General features: G+C 43.9%; 1 protein-coding gene across 1 annotated transcript in view; it reads left to right on the top strand.

Moving 5' to 3' along the window:
* The window catches only part of pde4dip (phosphodiesterase 4D interacting protein), an 88053-nt gene that overhangs the window by 26336 nt on the left and 42489 nt on the right, over positions 1-19228 (top strand). The window contains exons 4-5 of the mRNA XM_073477272.1: positions 13892-14002; positions 16322-16398. Coding sequence (XP_073333373.1) covers positions 13892-14002; positions 16322-16398 — 188 coding nt within the window. The remainder of the gene's footprint in view (positions 1-13891; positions 14003-16321; positions 16399-19228) is intronic.

Here is a 19228-nt window from a genome sequence, read left to right as displayed (position 1 = left end):
TTCCAGGATCATTTTAATTTCCCTGTGATCATCATTGTGTCCTGACCTACATGCTGAGTGAAGAGTTTCAAAGCTTTTTCTGACTCTCCTCTGTGACATCGCCATCTCTTGGAGCGCTCGTGTACTGCAAATCAAAATGAGATGACACAACAGACTGTAGTAGCATCGATGATATAGAGACATGGAGATATATCACTGACATGTGTGTGTATCTGTGCATACATGTCGCTGTGTTAGTAATGGCTTTGTGTAAATTCAAGCATGCATACACACACACACACACACACACAAGATGAGGTCTTCACAGTCCAAGTCCTGCTCTGTTCGTCAGCTGGGCTTCATTCACAAAACGTGGCTCCGCCGGCAGCATTTCCTCTGCTTTCTATTTGGGGAAAGAACTGAAAAAAAAAAAGAACCACTGACTTTGTTCTGAAGGCCTGTGTTTGTTTTTTCAGACCTGTCTGCTCTCCCTCTCTCCCTGTACGGCACAAATGAATCCAAGCGGAGAGCCAGAAATTCAGGGATAGATTAGGTTACACGACTTCCCAGAGACAAAAGTGGCCTATATGGGAGGGTCGGCCATGACAGTTGGCAGTTGGTTCGGTTTGGGGCGAACCTGATACCATAATTTAGATCTGCCATAAACACACAGAAATGAGACACAGGCCGACTCTCCCCTCTGAAATACATCCCTGGGAAAACGAGGCATTTTGGCTGCAGAAGCCGACTGTAACATGAAATCCACGCTTTTATGATTAGATGTAACGTGTTTATCATTGCTTACACAAACTGATGGGAAGCATTTGCGCGGCCTTGCCCTTCGCTGTCTGCGTGTGTGCGGAGCGGAGGCCTGGGAACAGAACAGGTATCAGTTTCTGCTCAGGAGACGGTTCAGTAATGAGTCCGTGTTTAGACGTGCTGACTCTGTCTGGTTTCCTTGTTGTCTCTGAGGTCTAGCGTGCGCGTTGATCTGAAGATGAATGAATTGTCGTAATCATTGTTTTTCAAACCGTTCAGCTGTAGAGAACGTGTGTTTCTGCATGCGATGTTTTCTGCATGCGCTCATTACCGAGTGTGTACGTGTGTGTTGACGTCTCCTGATTAGCTCTGGCACCGCCGGCGAGCGAGAGGGTTTGTGGAAGATTAGCTTAGCGGGATGGTTTCCTGTCAAGATCTGCAGAAATCAAGTCTTTCCAGTGCAAGAGCCAACAGTCAGCAAACACATGCAGCGCCGCAAAAGATGTTTGATAATGTGGATGCAACTCTTTCGCCAGTTCTGAGAACGAAGTATTTGTTGCTGTCTGGCAGCTGAAACCTGGGCTGAAAGCTGAAGCCGGTGCAGAGACGTCTTAAGATGCACTGCTGCAGACAGCTGCTACACAACCCAGAGAGTAAATGTTTCTGTAAACCACTTATATGTTGACATTTCACATTTCTTTATGTTACAGCGCTCTGCATACTGTATGTTCTGGTTAGGTAAAGTAAAGATCATCTGTTGGTTTTTAAATACCTGGCTCTGTCGCCACAAACACGACTGGACAACGTCCCAACATCAAACAGTGGACTCGGGCTTGTCAGCCATCTTGTAGACGTTTCAGGAGTAAATATCTGGCTAATGTTTTTTACATAGACGATGTTGGTGAGTGACAGTCGGAGCTTCTCTCCTGGTTGAATCATCACCACTAAAGATGAAGAACTGTGTGAGAAGATTCTTTGATAGAAAGCGTGCAGTCGTGAGAACAGAGGACGCCAGCCGACACTTCTGAGTTGCATTTTTAATGAGAAACATCTGATCGACGGGCAAAAATATACTTTTGCTGGAACTGAAGATGGTACTTTGTAGAAATCAGATTAAACATTCAGAACTTTAAATCAGTTTTCTTTCAGTTTGAGTTGAAAGAAAACTGAAAACAACTCGTGGGTATAACAGCATTTAGAGCATCTTCCCAAACTAAAGCATAAAACAGAATACTCAGAAATAAAGTTGATTTAGCAGTCATGAAATAAACTAATAGTAGGAGAGAGCTGTGTTTCTCTCTGTGGGTCTGTGGCTGTAAGCAACCCTGGTGATCAACCCAATGTCAGCCAAGTACGTTTCTGCAAAACCACAGGAAAATTCAAACTGTACGTTTCTTTATGTTGCAACTTAACGTTTATTTAGGCTGAAATTTGTATTTCTTTTACTGTCACATCACTGTGAATCTGCTCTGCTTAGTTTTAGACACAAAAAACACGCGGTTAGGGTTCAGAAAACATCATGGGTCAGATTAAAATACCTGGTTTGGTCGCCACAAGCACCTATGGAGATGCTCTGACTTCCTTTGAAAAATAGCCGAAAAAATAGTTGGAAATATCCCCGGGTGTCCTTCATATTATCCAGTGGTGTGTCTGTTATGCAGCCTTGTTGGCTGTAATAACGCCGCCACCTCCTCATGTGAAAGGAGGCTAATAGGCATTTGATTTTAACGTGATAAGCCGTGTTTGGTGCACACGTCAACCTTGGATGTTACTGTGGTTTGCAGAAAAGTTAACTGCAACTTATATCCTGGCGAGTGTGTTGAACATGTTCCTGCTTTTTGAAAAGTACAACTGAGCAAACTAGAAAATCTATACCATATAAACAAATCATAAATATATTCAGACTATCTGCTACTTCTGTGTGAGGTGATGTGTTTGTGTTTAGACTCAAGCAGGAGGCCACTGATCCAACCGAACATGAAAAAGAAGCAGAGACAGAAGGAAAATGGTCGCCTCTGTGGGTGACAAATCCAGGCTGTGATGTAAAAGAGGTGTGTGTGGGCGGTGTGTGTTTGAATCATCTGGCTCGTGGTGAAGTGTGTCTGTAGGAGAAAGACAAATGAAGGGAGAGGATGGCAGGGTAGAAGTGGAGGAGCGTCGGCATGTACGAGCTGAAGAGCCAAACCTCGTTATTACATCTGGGCGTTCATGTGGTTCTGTCATTCTGGATCAAAGGGGGAAAAATGAGGCAATCCCTAAATGATTTACGACACACAGTTTTCTCACACGTCAGGTTTTGTTCAGCAAATTAATGAGTGAATGTAAAAGCTGTCGCGTGAAAGAAAAATGAAGGGATCAGACAGTAAAACAGACTGTGTCCACATACTTTTGGCCGTATGGTGGATCCTGTCTCCTCCTCTCTTCATTTCTTTCACTCACGTTAAATCCTTCCTGACTCCTCCTGTCTGACAGCTGACTGACTGTGAATCCCTCAGAGGGAGGAGGAGGAGGAGGACAAGGAGGACGAGGAGGAGGACGAGGAGAAGGAGGAGGGATCAGGACGAAGGGAGACTCAATCAGACGACGTCCTGATTGACGATGTGGTCGTCAAGACATCATGATGTCGTCCTCTTTGTTCTGTTATGAACAAATGCAGTCCTGTCTCTGGTTCCTTCAAATATGAACACAAACTGTACTTTCGCCTCTCGTGCACCACACGCTGCTTTCAGTAGACACATGCGCTTCACACACACATTCATACGCTGATGCCGTCAGGAGTTACGCTGCTTCCTGTCCAAAGCGTGCCGCCACATTTCTACAGTCATCAGGAGCGATTTTGGGTTCAGTATCTTGTCCAAAGACACTTCCACATGCAGCCGGGGGGGATCTGAACCACCGACCTTCGAAAGAGCGCTCAAAGAGTAATAATAATCTGTTGATATAGTTCAATAATTTACTTTATTAAATCTTGGGCTGGCTTCTAAATCTGCGATTTACACAAACGATAATTATTTTTCCTTGTGACTCTTGTTGTGAGCGTTCAAAGAATTCCTCCGTCTTGCCAGCTTTTTTTTTTAAATTCACATAAAATGATCTTGGGCTGCCTCTGATGGTTATTTAAATGATTATTTATGGTGTTGATGGTTAGTTATGTCCATAAAAGAAGAGATGCTCATCAGAGACAAAGAATTTTCTTAAAACTGAAGCGAAGATTTTCAACTGACAGCAGTAAATCCTCAGACTGTATAAAGACACATGACTTAAATGACTCACTGATTATCAAACCTGATGTCGATGCAGATTTTGGACACACTCTGGCCCCCCGAGCTACAAACCGCTTCCCCTCCTTCCTCTGTTGATCTCAGCTCTACTTTAACCCTCCTGCCCTCCTCCTCTCTCTGCTTTTATCTCGATTCCCCCTCGGCGCCCTCGATGAGGTAATTTCCTGTCTGGCTGGCTCGCAGCGCTCACACCTCTGAGTGAAGAAGGATGGAGGGATGATGGAGGGATGGAGGCAGCGCTGTAAAAAGTGTTGGGTGTCAGATGTGCGCCCAGAAAAAAAAGCTGTTTGTTGGCTCTGATTTCAGGATTTTCACCTTCGCCCCGGCGAAACGCTGCGTAATTAATACTCAGATACAGTCAGCGGTGAGATGTCAGCGTGTCTGCAGGCACAGGAGTGTTTATACACACACACATACAGAATTATGCATATGTAGACACAATACCTCTGGAAACCTTTATCCTGTTAACGTGGACACTGACACACAGGTGACACTGACCCGTCGACAAGGTTTCCCTCTGACAGGCCGGTCCGACTCTCAGCCGTCAGCAGCAGCTGTTTTAGCCTCCAGGAGCTGCCTGAGCGGCGGCCCGGCTCCCCTCTGTCCTCCATCCCTCTCTGGGAGTATCACGCTGCATCATCAACCCGAGCCCCGGGCTCCGGGCCATCCGTCACAGCACCGCCTCACTTCCGGGGGTCAGGTATCTCAGACAGGCCGGGTCAAGAGGGGGGAAGTGGCGCTGGAACATCTGATCCTGATCCAATGAACGCGCTCCTGCAGACCTGGAGACAGCTCCAGCCTTTTAAAGTCCAGTAAAAACTGGACCTGTCCAGCTTGTGTTCCACCTGACAGAGAGTGTATAATAGTGAAGCTACTCTGTGTGATATAAAACTGGGTCTGTGTAGCGATGGACGGGCCCGCTCGTTGATTATCCCCAGGAGGCCTTTCAGTCGGGAAGCAGGGATGGATGACCCGGCCTGCCCCGAATCAGAAACTGTATTTATGACTCCCTGCTGCTACAAACTACATGACATCAGCTGTGGTTTAAACTGAAATAGACTTTAACTCCACACACACTGTGGTAGCTGTAACCTTTTAGCCCGTGACTGTTCGGGTCGAGAATAGAAAACTGTGGTTTCAACTGCAGGCCGAGCAAGTCCAAACCACGGCCAAGTCATTTTTATTACTTTCACATTAAGTTCACAAAGGTGACGTTGATTGATCAGACTGTAAGTCTGAACATGATCTGATTTTGCCAGATTTTTTTATACCGTTACTTAATAAAATGAATTCTTCTTTTAAATCTGTGCGTCTGTTTGTGTTAAAATAATGTTTAACACTGAACGTCTTTGTAGAAAGTGCAGCCTGGCTCCCAACTTCTGCCACATCAGACTTTTTTCAGTAGTTCAGGAGGTTCCACCGGCCGGAGAAGCAACCAAGCCAAAGCTTTTTAGACGAGATAAAGAACGGAAATGTCTCGGATAAACAGAATGTTTGCAAGAACGATGTCACAACAGTCCACGATCAAAGGCTTAATGATGTATTAGACGTTGAGGATAGAAGGCATGATGCTCGGTATCGGGTCAGAGAGACGGTGACAACAGGGACGAGAGGATGAATGGGCGATGATGGCGACGAGTAGAGGGAGGAATGAAGTGGAAAAGTAAATGAACGAGGGAAAGGAAACTGAGACGAACAGCAGAAGAAGGATTAAGCAGGTACAGTTAGGTTTAACAGTGCAGGAGGTTGTGGAAATGTTCTGGTTTCCTCAGGTCACATGGCAAGAAAATAAGCATTTGGCGGTGATATAGCGTCGAGTATACGCGTATCTCAAAACCTCTCTGTGATTTCTGCTGCAGCCTTGAGGAACTAAAACAAGGTTTTCTTGTTATTTATGTCCGCTGCTTCCTCCCAAACAGCCTTTAATGTGATTTCATTCAGAACTCCGTGTCAGCCGAGATGATTTGCCGGCAGGCTTTGGTTTCATATAAATGAGCAGCGCTTTTGATCCTGTGTTATAAAGTTGAGTTGGCTCGTCCTCTCCGCTGTGGAGAAGAGGTGAATAATCCACTTCCAGCTCTGCAGCCGCAGTCTGTATGTGAGCGTCTGGAGGCAGCGTGTTTCTGCGTTCTGCCGTTAAAGAGATTCAGATCCTGTTTTGCTTCATGCCTCTCGTTCTCTTGGCATCATTAAAGCAAAACAATGGCGTTCACAGTAAATAGTCATGGAAACGCAGAGAGGTGCTGCAGCTAAACACAGAGATCAGCCAGGAGTCTGCTCAGCCGTGTGACGGCCGCAGGCTGCACGCAACACACTCGTCGTGACCTCGTCTTTTAGTTGAGTCCTTTCTCTGCACACTACAGGATGTACAAACGTTTTAACACCGACAAAACCATCTCAGACGGTCGGAAAATAAGCCTCAGCGTGTGTAAATGCTGTTGAACTCAAAGTGTTGATTCGTTGGAAGTTAACGCGTCACACAGTCGGGTGTTTTTTTGTTTATTTAGTCAGATTTTTTTTTTTCACCACATTACAGCTGGCAGACAGGCTGGAAAAGAGTGAAACCCTCCACTCCATCGGTGCAGTTCCATCCCAGAAATCCCTGATGGGAGGCTGGCACTGAGCTAAAGACTCTCCACCAGTCCACCCTCCACTGCCACCTCCTGCACACCACACCATCCTTCACACATACAGCTGCTGCTGCCACATCTGGGAGTGATTTCATTAAAACCAAAGAGTGAGAGAAAGTGAGAGCAGGGCAGATAAAATCTATAGTAATGTCTTCTGTCTGTGCGACACACACAGATCTGCTCTCTTTGCTTTGTCCCAGCAGACTTTTTTATTAGTGAGAACTTCTTATCAGCTCTGATTCACTCGGTGGTTTGAGAGGACTGAACTCTGCTGATGTTGCAGCTTAAACTTGTTTCTTGACTGATTTCTTTATCAGACATGCTTCATCATAATGTTGCCAGTAGACTTAAAATTCACCCAAAAGTGAAAGTTTGGTCATTGTCTCTTCACGAGAGAAGTTTTGTAGTCCACGAAACATTTCGTAATTTAATGTAAAACAACCGCACCCCGTCTGAAGTGGGTGCACGAGCTCGGCCGCACGTCGAGGGTGTAAATAACGTCTCCTCAGATCAGTTTGGGATCTCGGGGCTTCTAGAGGCTTGGATCACAGCAGACGAGCTGTATGGAGACATTTTATGTTTTTTTCTTATAATAATAGCAAGTCCTAAGCTGCTTCAGTTGTTTAGCAGAATGCTGCAACTCTGTTTTACTGTGAAGCTCCAGAAATGTTTTGTCGACTTCGAGACTTCACCTGACTTTCCATCAGCATGGAGGGAGGAGATGATTAATAATGTTTTTGTGTGACTTGTTCTTTTAAAGTTTTTAATCTTACAGATGGGAGATTTGAATTAGGTTTCTTTTAGATGTGAAGCTTGTTAGTTAGAAAAGATTATGACACCATACAAGGATGAGACTGAGCTCTGAAGAGTTTTATTGCGTACATGGGTCGGCTGTAGGGTCGATTCTTACAGTAACTCAGAATTTCATGAAGACGTCTAAAACCAAACCCAGTCGCCAGAATAAATGTTGGCAATGTACGTTTCTGCAAACCATGAATGTGTTTTTAACTTTACGTTTGATTTGTTGTCACTTTATGTTTCTTTATGCTCCGGTTAGGTTTGGGCACCAAAACCACTTGGTTCAGGTTCAGGAAAACATCGTGCTTTGTCTTAAAATATCTGGTTCTGTCACTACAGATGTTGAAATGCCGTCTCCAACACAACCACTGTCCTCTTGTCCTCGTGACGTGAAAGTCAGCTCATATTCATGTAATCTGAATGTGATATGATGCGTATTGTAGAAATGTTAAAGGAGCAGTCTGTAGTTTTGGGGCAGAAATGTTAATGAGAAGAGAAAGATCTTCATTAACTGATTTATTTCTGCCTAAATAATCAAACTCTCTTTGTTTCATGACTGAATAAACTGAATAAACAAACTGACCTTAAAGTACAACACCATTTATACTGTTTTACTTTGTTTATATGTGGCGGACCCTGCCACCTTTCATAGTATTCCTTTAATGCAGATTTTTTTACACTTAAAAGCTGGTTTGAAGTCACATATTCATTTAGATTTAGAGACATGCTTTGTTCTTTTATGCATATTCTGTGCTTCTAGCTGTAACTTTGCATAAAACATTATTTGATATTCGGTCTCGCTGGTTCTTCTGCTGACGCTCCAGACTGATGCTGTACTTCATTACATCACTTTGTATTTTTGGTCGCATTCAGCAGCCTTTTCCTTTTCGCAGACAGCCAGCCTTTTAAATTTTCTGCTTGATAAATTTTCCTAATAAATAAATCTCGGGGCCGTGTTTTCTCTGAACGTCGGCCCGACTGTTTTGTACATCATTACGAGGCCGTGTGGTGTGAGGAGGAACGATTATTCACTGGAAAATAAAATGAAAATAAATCTAGTTCCATCTCAGAAAAAAAATAAATTGGGTTATTTTACACACTTGTTAAAAGTTTCTCGATGCTTTCAGCTCAGTTTTTGTTAACGGAGTGAGAACAGCAGCACGTGGCCTCCTCCCCCCTCGTTAATCTATTTTTAAGGGCGAAGTGAAACGTAATCTGCAGCGGGGACTTTGGCATCGAGTGTAATTTTATTATGAACATTTGCACTGAACCTCAATTATATGGATCCAGTGTGTGTGGTCAGAATTAATATGGCTCGCAGTCTGTGTGCCATACTTACTAATAACAGCGGCGTGACCTCTGGAGTCTGCAGTAGCCAGCTGTCTGACTCATTAAATGTTGTTTCGAATGTATTAAGAAGCTGATCGGAGCTGTGGTGCAGTTTACAACGTTCCCTTTATCTGAAGGCTCAATCTAATATCAAAGCTTTGGTGGAGTCGTATCATCTCTCACCTCACTGCTGCACACTGCCTGCTCAGCAGCAAACAGCAGATAAACACAGTTAGAGTCTTGCTGGTCAACAGGCGCTCAGATGCTCACAGCTCTGGAGGAGAGAGTCGGTCCAGATCCAGACCTTCTGGAGGAATAAACACCCAGAGTCTCATCAGATTCTGCTCTGATCCGGAGCAGTTTACCGACGGGAGGAGAGCTCAGAGATTACTTCTTAACTTCTGGGATTAAAAAGTGGATTTATCTTCACTCCTGTTTATCAACAGTGATCCGGGGAGGTCACCTCCACTGTCGGGTGTTCACGTAACGTTACAGAGAGGAGAGAGAACCGGAGTCTCTGCTCAGAGGTTGACCTGATTTCAAGCACACAGACACACACTCGATGCTAATGTTGCTCGCTATCTTACAGCTAATGTACACAAACGATCCTGCGGTCAAACTGGCTTCGCTGATGATGAAAATCCATCTGACGTTACAGACGAGGTAAAGTTTTAAAGTTTTATTCATGTCACGTTCACGCTGCGTTCGCGTGCTCCTCGGAGTCACAGTTTCTCACCATCAAGCCAACGTTTCTTTTGCCGCTTTGTTTCAACATTTGGGATAATGAGTCGGGACATAACTCAACAACGTGTAGAACAAAGGTCGAGTCGTTTCTAGGCTTTTTTAATGTGCAAATCCTACATATTATATCTTTACGGTGAGAGTAATGGCCGATGGTGCGCTGGATTATTATGTTCCTCCTAGATAAAGTTCACTGAGCACAAGATTTGTCTTTGGTCTCTACAGGCATGATGGCACCAGCACACCTCACCCTCGTTAAATAAGTCAATAAGAGTAAAGGTACCTTCCAAAACTGCTGAATTATTCTGCTGACAGTAAAGTAAACTGACCTGACTTGATGCTGAATGCATTAAACTATGCTGCAGCATCCACTCAGTGTGTCGCCCTCCTTTCTGTCCAGGATTTTAATTATCTCCCGGGGATATTTTTAGTGGCTCTCTTGACGCTTTAATTAGGTTTACAAATGATAATTTTTAACCACCGTGTCTACGGTGGACCGTGGCAGCACAATAAACACAATCAGACGTTCTCCCTGCAGAACTGCATTAGAGGTTTGGCACCGTGAGAGAGGGGGAGGCTGGAAAATGTCGAGCTAGCTGGCATCAAGGAGCTCCTGTTACCGGTAAAAGGGGGAAAACTCCCAGCGCTCTGCCAATCCAAAGCACACACACACACACACACACACACGTATACTCACATGCAAACTCCCAATTACGCTCCTGTTCCTGCAGAGGTGGTTTTTAAACTTCTTCCCAACACGAACATGTAGCGGTAGGAGGAGCTTTTTTTGGCTAACTGTTATGGCCGCCTCCTGCCGTGCTGCCATGGCAACAAAACAGCTGTCAGTGCAACAGGAACAGGAATGGAAGAAGAAAGGGAAAACATCTGACGTGGATCCTCCCCTGCACCCACATATTTTCAGGTCTTAATCCCCCTCTGATTCTAATAACGGGCTCCGAGTTTGTTCCCAAATAACAGCCTGCAGTGGGGTAGAAGTTTGAGCATCGCGAGCCTGGAAAAATGTTCTCATGCGCCTCTTTTTTTTTTTTTTCCTTCTGTAGTATTGGATTATGCTCTGATGCTGGAAAAGTCCTGCAGAATTAGGATGATTTCATTTCACGGGCACGCCGCGTTGTAATAAATTCAGCCGCCTCTCTGCGTGACCTCTGGATGAGCTGCTGCGGTCAGCGTCTCTCCGCTTCAACTCCTCGACTCCAGATTGGTTTTCAGTTTTCAGCGCACTTGTGACTAACTCCCCTCGATTGTTCAGGCCAAACAAATGATCAGTTGTGTGTGTGTGGTGTGTGTGTGTGTGTGTGTGTGTGTGTTTGTGTGTGTGTGTGTGTCCGGTTCAATCACTGATCAGCTCTTACAACATGAGTCCCACAGCAGATGACAACCCAGAAATCTCATCTGGTTTGATTTCTGGAAGGATTGTTGTGGTTTTGTGTTTTTCAAACTCCGTCAGATTGAGACGGTTATAAAAATGTTGTCATCAGCAATATATTCCTGCTTCATTCTCTCCGCTCGATTATTGCTTATTGACAAATAGCCCTCGCTAACGTGTTCAGTAGTCAGCCAGTGCTGCTCCCTCAGGCGGTCCCTGAAGACCCTGGGAGTGTTTCTGGAGGTTAGGAGTCGACCCGGCCAAAAGTATATGGACAGCAGAACATCGCAGCCGTATGTGTGCACGGCTCAAAGTGTTGGATGAGGTCGAGGTCACATATTTATCCACACTGTGCATTAAAAGGTTGCACAGTTTATTTACAAGTTTACGAGTCATGTCAGTGTTTGTGCAGAGAGAGTCAGAATGAATACGTTAGACGAGTCCTGTTAATCCCAAAAAAATAATCTAGTGAAAACAATTTATCAAACAGCTTCTCAGTTGGGAGGATTTCCTGTTTTTGTATTTTCTAAAGTTGGTTTTACACTGTTGGGCTCTCCAGTCCAGTGGGTTCAGAAAAGTGCTTCTAAATATTTGAATTCAAACTAAAACAGAATGTTAAATTGTTTTTTTAAAGATTAATCATCTTTTGTGTGAAACAAGACTTCACATTGTACAGATTTGAAAACAAATCCAGAGATAGCCTCCTCTGTTTTTACTGTATTTACCACGAAGGCTTCAGTCTTGCAGTTATTACTAGATTGTAATCTGGACTTTTCACCTCTTTTGTTTGTTCCCACATCATCATTTGTCTGTTTAGATTTTAGAAAATGCAAAAAAGAAGATTTACACAAAATGAAATGGAAGGAAAATGACAGTTATCTTTGACGGATGTGCAGCTAACGAGACACAGATGTGCGGTTATTTGACACACATCTGCAGTCATAATTCTGTGGTCTTTATCAGTTACACAAAGTAATTAGTGTTGAATATAATAGAAAGAGAAAACACACATTAGCTGTCGGGGGCCCTTTGAGATTAGGGGGCCCGTCGAGGTCTTAATCCAGCCAGAAGTCTGAGTTTAAGTGTGTTTGTGCAGCGTTTTTACACATGAAAAGTCTCATAATAAAGATATGTGCATGTGTTTTCTCTTCTATCTGAGCACAACTCCCATTTGCATGCGTGCACAGAATGTGAATACATATGTTCCCGCATTCAGCCATATGCTGTGTGAAGCTGTAATCTGCAGCCAGTGGATCTCAGACTGAGTGCCGGCACGTTGGACGGGCCTGCATGTGTGATCAGCGCAGCATTCCTCAGTGACAGCCGCAGGGCAACAGCTCCTTTAAATAGCCTCCGGATCACCGCCGAGCTCTGAGATCTGCAGACGTGTTGGGACTCTCTGAGCTCAGGTGGAGCGTTAGCGCCGCCCTGTGGTCAGAGACGGATCTGTGTCATGATTGTTTACAAACAAGGATCATAACAGGGAGTTTATTGCACATACTTGACTTTTTATTTGCTGTGGTGAGAGGATAACTGCTGTCATCAGGACGGTTGTGAGTGAGTGAGCTGATGTGGAAAACGTTTGTAGTGCAACATAAAGGATCTCATGTTTCCTTCAGCTTGTTTACATGTGAATTTAGTGTTAATTTGCAGGTGACAAGACGTTAAAACGGCGAAAGATTTTTAGACATAAAAATATTGTTTATCGGCTTTTCACAGACTATATTTTAATGTGCTTTTTCGATCATTGTATTTTCAAGCGATCTCTGGCACAAAAATTCCTGTCAAGACTATTAAATATCATCTCTTCTCGACCTGGAACAGAAGGAGACATTGTCTGCTGTTTTTTGCTCCGGCAACACATTTTATTTCAGTTCAGTCAGATTTCTTGTGATGCTCCGTCCTGATCTCTCCTCAACTCTGTGACATTTTTCTTCTAAGTCAGAGGAAGGTGGTGAAGTTTGGTGTAAAGGAGGAATTTTTTTGTGCAGTCTCCTCCTTCTTTTATTGTTTTCCTTCAAACTATATCCATGGTGCTTCCAGCAGCTGTCAGTCAGCTCTGCTGCTCAGCAGTTGTCCTCCATCTTATCATATTAATAGATCATATACTGCTCACTTCTCTCTTACACTCTTGTGACTGTGACTTTCAGTAGAGCTGTTTTTCTGATCTGTCATCTCTGCGTTTTACGGTTTGCTAAAGTTTAGGCAGCTAAATCTACTCGGTTTAGGTCGGAGGAAAAATTATGTTCATGGTTGAGACAAACCAGCAGCAACTGTTGGTGTGAGATGGGATGCAAACAGCTGTGTTTACAGAGCCAAACCATTCGCTTCCCACGAGGGTTTGCAGCAGAGAAAACACACATCGTCATCCTTCTGTTTGCATTATGATGAGAGGTGATTCTTCAGACTGACATAAAAACAGGTTGTTTTTCTGATGGGGACAGTCTGTCTTAACCTACAGTCAACCATCCTGCTTCAACAACGAGTAAACTGAAGCAAAACACACTCTGAGTCAAGTCTCCCACACATTCACACGTCTGAATGAGGCTCCTACAGCAGCTCTGCACTTGTGCCTGCTATCAACACACACACACACACACACACACACACACACACACTCTCCTGTCTCAGATTCTTGGCATGACTTCCTCGTGGTAAAAAAGGAAACATCCCCCTCCCCACCTCCCATAATCCCCTCCTGCCTGCCTGTGTGCCATCCCAGACTCTCCTGAAACAAATCTAAACGGAGAGGAGCTTCTGTCCACTTCATGTTTGGACTCTGTTCTCGTTGATGTGAGACAGCAGGAGAGAGCAGAGACCCGATCTGTGTTCAGTATCATCAGGACAGTTTGGTTCTTCAGTCAGAATCAACCCTGTCTTTTCACGTATTATGTTGTACTAAATGGGGGGCTGCGATGCCCCCTACAAAAGACCCACCTGGCGTCATGTCTAACTCTGGTTTCCGCGGTTGCCGCACTATCTCGCAGCACCTGAACGACCTGAAGAAGGAGAACTTCAGCCTGAAGCTCAGGATCTACTTCCTGGAGGAGAAGATCCAGCAGAAGTTTGAGGAGAGCAGCGATGACGTGCACAGGAGGGTGAGTGAACTCTGGGTAGCATTGCATGAAATTATTAAAAAATCCGCCGTGTCTGTGCTTAGCTGATGCACTTCTGAGGTTTTGTGCTGTGCAGAGCAGTCAGAGCCGCAGGTTTGTGTCTTGACACTTATTGGTTCTGACAGCAGGTCTCAGGCTGCTCTGCAACAGCTCATACAAACTGTCAGTCAGGACTTTCTGCCTGCGAGGATGACTGGAACTCAGAGAGGAAACTGAGCAGCTGCCAGTCGTGGAAAGTAATTAAGTACATTCACTCAACTACTGTCCTGAAGTGTAATTTTCTGCTCCTTTATACTTCAGTTCAAAGGCTAATATCGTTCTTTTTACTCCACTTTATTTGTCTGAAAACTTATGTTACCAGTTACTTTGCAGGTTAAGTACAATAATATGAAAATATAACAAATAAACAAATAAATTATGATGTAATATTGTAGGTTTGGATCAAATACAATCACAGGCCACTCAGCTGATAAACTGTATAAAGTAGTTAAACCATCATTACCAGCTTTAACGTTAAAGCAATGACACATTAATGCATCAAATATTATAATCAGGTAATAAAAAAGAAAATACAGTAGTCAAAAAATAAGTACTTTAACTTTTGGTACTTGGTAAAACATTTCTGGAGCTTTTCTGCTAAACAACCGAAGCAGCTGGAGACTTGATTTAAAACAGAGAAACAACCATAAAAAACATCAAATGTCTCCAAACTGATTTAAAAAGATGTTTACACCCTGAAATCCAGCTGGAATCTTCACTGTAGCTGCTCAGACAGACCGTGGGTGCACGAGCTCGACCGAGCGAAGGTGTAAATAATGTCTTTTTGAATCAATCTGGGATCTCAGGGCTTCCTGGTGAAGCGATAATGACCGAATTGTCTTTTTTGACTGTTCCTTTAAAGGTGCAATACGTAAGAATTGGCCACCTGTTAAATTCAAAACAAACAAATAGTAACCAGTGACTGTAGCTGCTGTTAGCTTGTTAGCTCAGTTAGCAGCTAGTACTCCAGACTTGGAGCTTGGAGCACAGGGAGGAGTGTTGGTGTTGTTTACACCACTACTACACTCCCTCTGGGCCTCCAGGAGGAGGTTTTCAGGCCCAGGACACCCAGAGGAGAACGCTCACAGGGACCTAACGTCAAAAATGATATTTATTCACATTATGATGAGAATTTTAGGGGGTTTTGTTTGTTGTTGTTGTTGTTTAAAACTAAAAGTCAAGTCGAGTCCCAAGTCAAGTCACTCACAGTTGACTCAAGCCCACATCTCTGCATCCCCGACCCTGTTTACTGCAAACAATGTTCACTGTGAAAGAAACACAACATCTCATTAATGTATGAGAAAACATCAAACCTGCACCGACAAAAACAGCTGAAACTCATCCATTCCTTTTTATAATAAAACAATGAGGTTTAGATAAAATGTGTTGCCTGTCAGGTCAGATGAAGGACACACACAGTGTATCTGAAGAGACCCACATGTCTGCAGTAACCGTCTGACCTGTTTTCTGTCGGCTACTAGACCCAATGACCTACATTGTGTTAGCTTCGCAGCCCTCAGGCCTGCTGTTTGCATGCATGCGTGCACAGGTTTATTTTCACGAGTGCACACTGGGAACATGTATATATGTTGCATGTGAGCGGCCCTGCACGTACAGTAGAAGCCCATCACCTGCGTTGTGTGTCAGTATGTCAGTAACTGGACCTGCTGCTGAACATGAAGCTCACTGCAGGAGCTCTGAACTGTAACTCCTCGCTGATGCACAGGGAGATAAATCACTGCAGGCAGCAATCTGCACGTGAGGAGCTGACGGGCCAGTCCAGTCCAGTCCGGTTTGTTGCTGCTTTCAGAGCCAGAAGCTAAAAGTGGAGGTGTTGCTGGGTGCAGGAGGGAGGATGGGGGAGGAGGAGGTTGGGGGAGAGTGGTGGGTATTACTCTGGGGGGGAGGGGGGTGCAGAGGAGACACATTCAGCAGGTGCTCATATCCCCACCAGCTATTTATAGTCGTGTAGAGATCCCTGAAGTCCAGGTCAGCACGTGCAACTGAAGCTAATTTTGTGTCTCTCTGCAATACAGAAGTCCATATGAAAAATGATGATTTTAATGCTAAAGATGAATGTGTTGCTTTTGCATGACTAAATAGGCTCATAAATAGTTTCCTCTGCTGAGTCTTTTACATGTTTCTGGGTCATTTTGGACTCAATTATTATGTTAATATCCAGACTAATGTCCCACTGAGACAATCAATAAACAATGATTTACTGCAGGTTTCTTATTGTTTTCTTTAATGAATCTCTTCCAGAACATCGAGTTGAAGGTTGAAGTGGAGAGTCTGAAAAATGAACTGGAGGAGAAACAACAGCTTCTGGACAAAGCTCTGTGAGTATTTGACTCCTGGCTGCATCAGGAACCTCTGAATGTGTCCAACAAATCACTCAGCTGTGGTATATTACATCTCGAGATATATTCAGAAGTGGTTTCAAACATTCAGCTGCACCGATTTGATGAAATGCCTTTAGGGAAACCAGACAGAGAACTACAAAAACACTCTTTTCATCGCTAGTTTGATTATTTCCCATGAGCCCGTCAGTGCTTCAGAGCCCGGGCGCCCTCGGGGACCCGCCGGCCTCTCATCACACGCGAGCCCGGCCAGCCTGTAGACTCACCTAGCTATCACAACACACACTAAGCTCTGAGGAATGCCATGTATGGACCGAGCACTGAAATGCTTTTGAAGAGGATGAAGTGGCTCTGTGTTCTGGGACGCAGGACGAAGAGGGGATGTGGGTGAGGAGGTGAAGAGGTGTGTTTTGAAGGGGGGGAGGGTGTAGAGAGGTTGGGGAGGAGCAGGGAGAGTAAAGGGCAGAGGTGTCTTGTGGTTTGTTGTATTGCTGAGTCGGGGACTATCTGAGCTGCAGCACCTGTCTGTGAGGCAGCTGTCCTCTGCAGACTCACTCATTAACAGCAGGACGACACTGAGGCTGTAAAATAAAGAACATGTTTCAGCATCAAACAAGAGTTTAATTAAAGGGTCAGCTCACAAAAGGTGCAGATAACCTTGGTTTCATTCGTCCATGTTCTGAGATATCAGACCTCACTGACAGACTTCGCTGTCAACAGTTTTTAAAGAGACTATTTAAGTATTTTCAGTGAAAACTGTGAACATAATGTTCTGTATCGTACCTCTTTCTACACGACTGGCATCACAGGACCAATTCACAAATGCAAACTGGTCTGGTACCTCTCACCTCGGTGATTTTCCAGGAGGTGTCATCAACAGGTGCAGACCAAACTACTCTGGATGCAATTAGATAGACCTGCAACCAGTCAGAGTTAGGAAATGTGTGACGTAGTGCTGAGCTAGTTAATGTGCAGCTCAACGCACAGATAAAATGTGAGCTTGTTAGCTTCAAACTGAATCGTAGTTTATTATGAACGTTAATGCAAAGAGAAGCATGAATCGCTGTTTGTAATGTCGTCTACTCGTCTCTACAACTTCAGCGAGCTTCTGTCCGCAGGAACCATCGATGCTTTGAGCCAAAAGTCACCAGTTACCAGTTGTTGCTGCTACATGCAGAAGTGCTATCGCTCAAACTTTTAAATTCGGCCTTAATTCGGATCTAATCTGAGGGATTATTTGTATTATATCATTTTTGCTTCAGAAACAAATGTTGGTCGACTGCTCAGGTGAGATAATGGAAGGTTACTTCTGGCGAGCCTCCTTCATACAACAGAAACACCACCGGCTCATAGACACCAGAAGACGGACGAGATAGAATATAAATATAAAATATATTTGCTCTCATGCGAGTGTTCCTCCATAATCTAGTTTTTATTTCAGTGGGTTGATCTTTAGTTCTTATAAAATATTATGTCTATATGAGTGCAAACAGACAAAATGATGCGTGAGCGGTAACGAGAAAGGAAGAGCTTGAAACCATGAATATGCCGTATGTGTTTTTATGACGGGTACATATTTTGAAACCTTGGATTTAGGAGCAATGCTTACATTAGTTTGTTTTGTTGATGTGAGTCATAAGCAGCACAAGGACACATACACATCCAGATAATTGTAGAAACTTAATAAAATAACTAATCATCCCAGCGCGTGTAAAAATCCTGTCCATCACCATTTATTGATGATTTCTTCAGTAGATGCAGCTCAGTGACACAGTGTTGTAGCGCAGTACAGGCACTATTTAGCTCAACAGTTCAATATATTCAGCACTTTGTCCAAATAATGAAACGGAGCTAAAAGTGGAGTGTTTGAGGAGCGTGACTGTGTTCATGGTGGGGTGGAGTTCGGGGTCAGTGCTGAGGTATTTTCTCTCTCTGTGCTGCTGTTTGATAAATAAACTCTGTGGCCACAGTTTATCACTGGAGCTATTAACAGAGCCTGACTGATAGATGTGAGGAGGAAAAGCTGAGTGTGACCTTCTGACCGGTGGAGCTGCTGAGAGGTGGAGCAGTGACAGACCGGCTTCACTCCACCTCCAGACGTTTCCACAGCTTTTATTATCACCTGTTTGTTTGTTTGCAGGACGTCTCAAAATCTTATAATAAAACTGCTTCTATGTTCTGATGTGTAACTAAATGAGAGGTATCAGATTTAGTGGAGCACAGAGACAGAGTGCGAGCCAGACGTTTGGAGACATGAAGCGTTATACGAGTCTGTGAGTCCTCTGGGACGGACTCCTGTTAACGACACCATGATCTAAGTGACCAGACGTGAATAAATAATGAGCGTTTGTTGTCTACGAGGAGAAAAGAGCCAATGAAACGAACCCATCTGCCTCTGAAGTCAGCAGGTTTTTATCGCATTCATTTATTATTTATTGACTGTAGGCTCTCTGCAACCATCTCCACTGGAAAATGAAAGATTTCAAAATGTGTATTATTTTTGGTCTAAAGGTGGTTTTTAATTTTGGGTTAGGTTTAGTCTTTAGTCTTCTGAAGAAACTGATAATAAGTCACATTTTAGTCACTTTATCTGTCATAGTTTTAGTTTTATAACTCTGTTTTAATTAACATTTAGTTGAGTACAGCTTTTGCACACATTAGGACCGACAGGTGCGTAGAAGAAGACCGAGGGCCGACAAAATCAGGAAAAAAAACTCCCACAAAACTCCCCTAGACTCATGTGGACCACATGTTTTTAAAAAATGGTTTTCATTCAGAGGCGTAGATTTGTTGGTGCAGGTGTGTTTGA

The sequence above is a fragment of the Pagrus major genome, chromosome 11 (assembly GCF_040436345.1).
Source record: "Pagrus major chromosome 11, Pma_NU_1.0".
Taxonomy (NCBI): Eukaryota; Metazoa; Chordata; class Actinopteri; order Spariformes; family Sparidae; genus Pagrus; species Pagrus major.
Note: the sequence above shows the minus strand (reverse complement) of the source record. Positions and strands in the feature narration are given on the sequence as shown.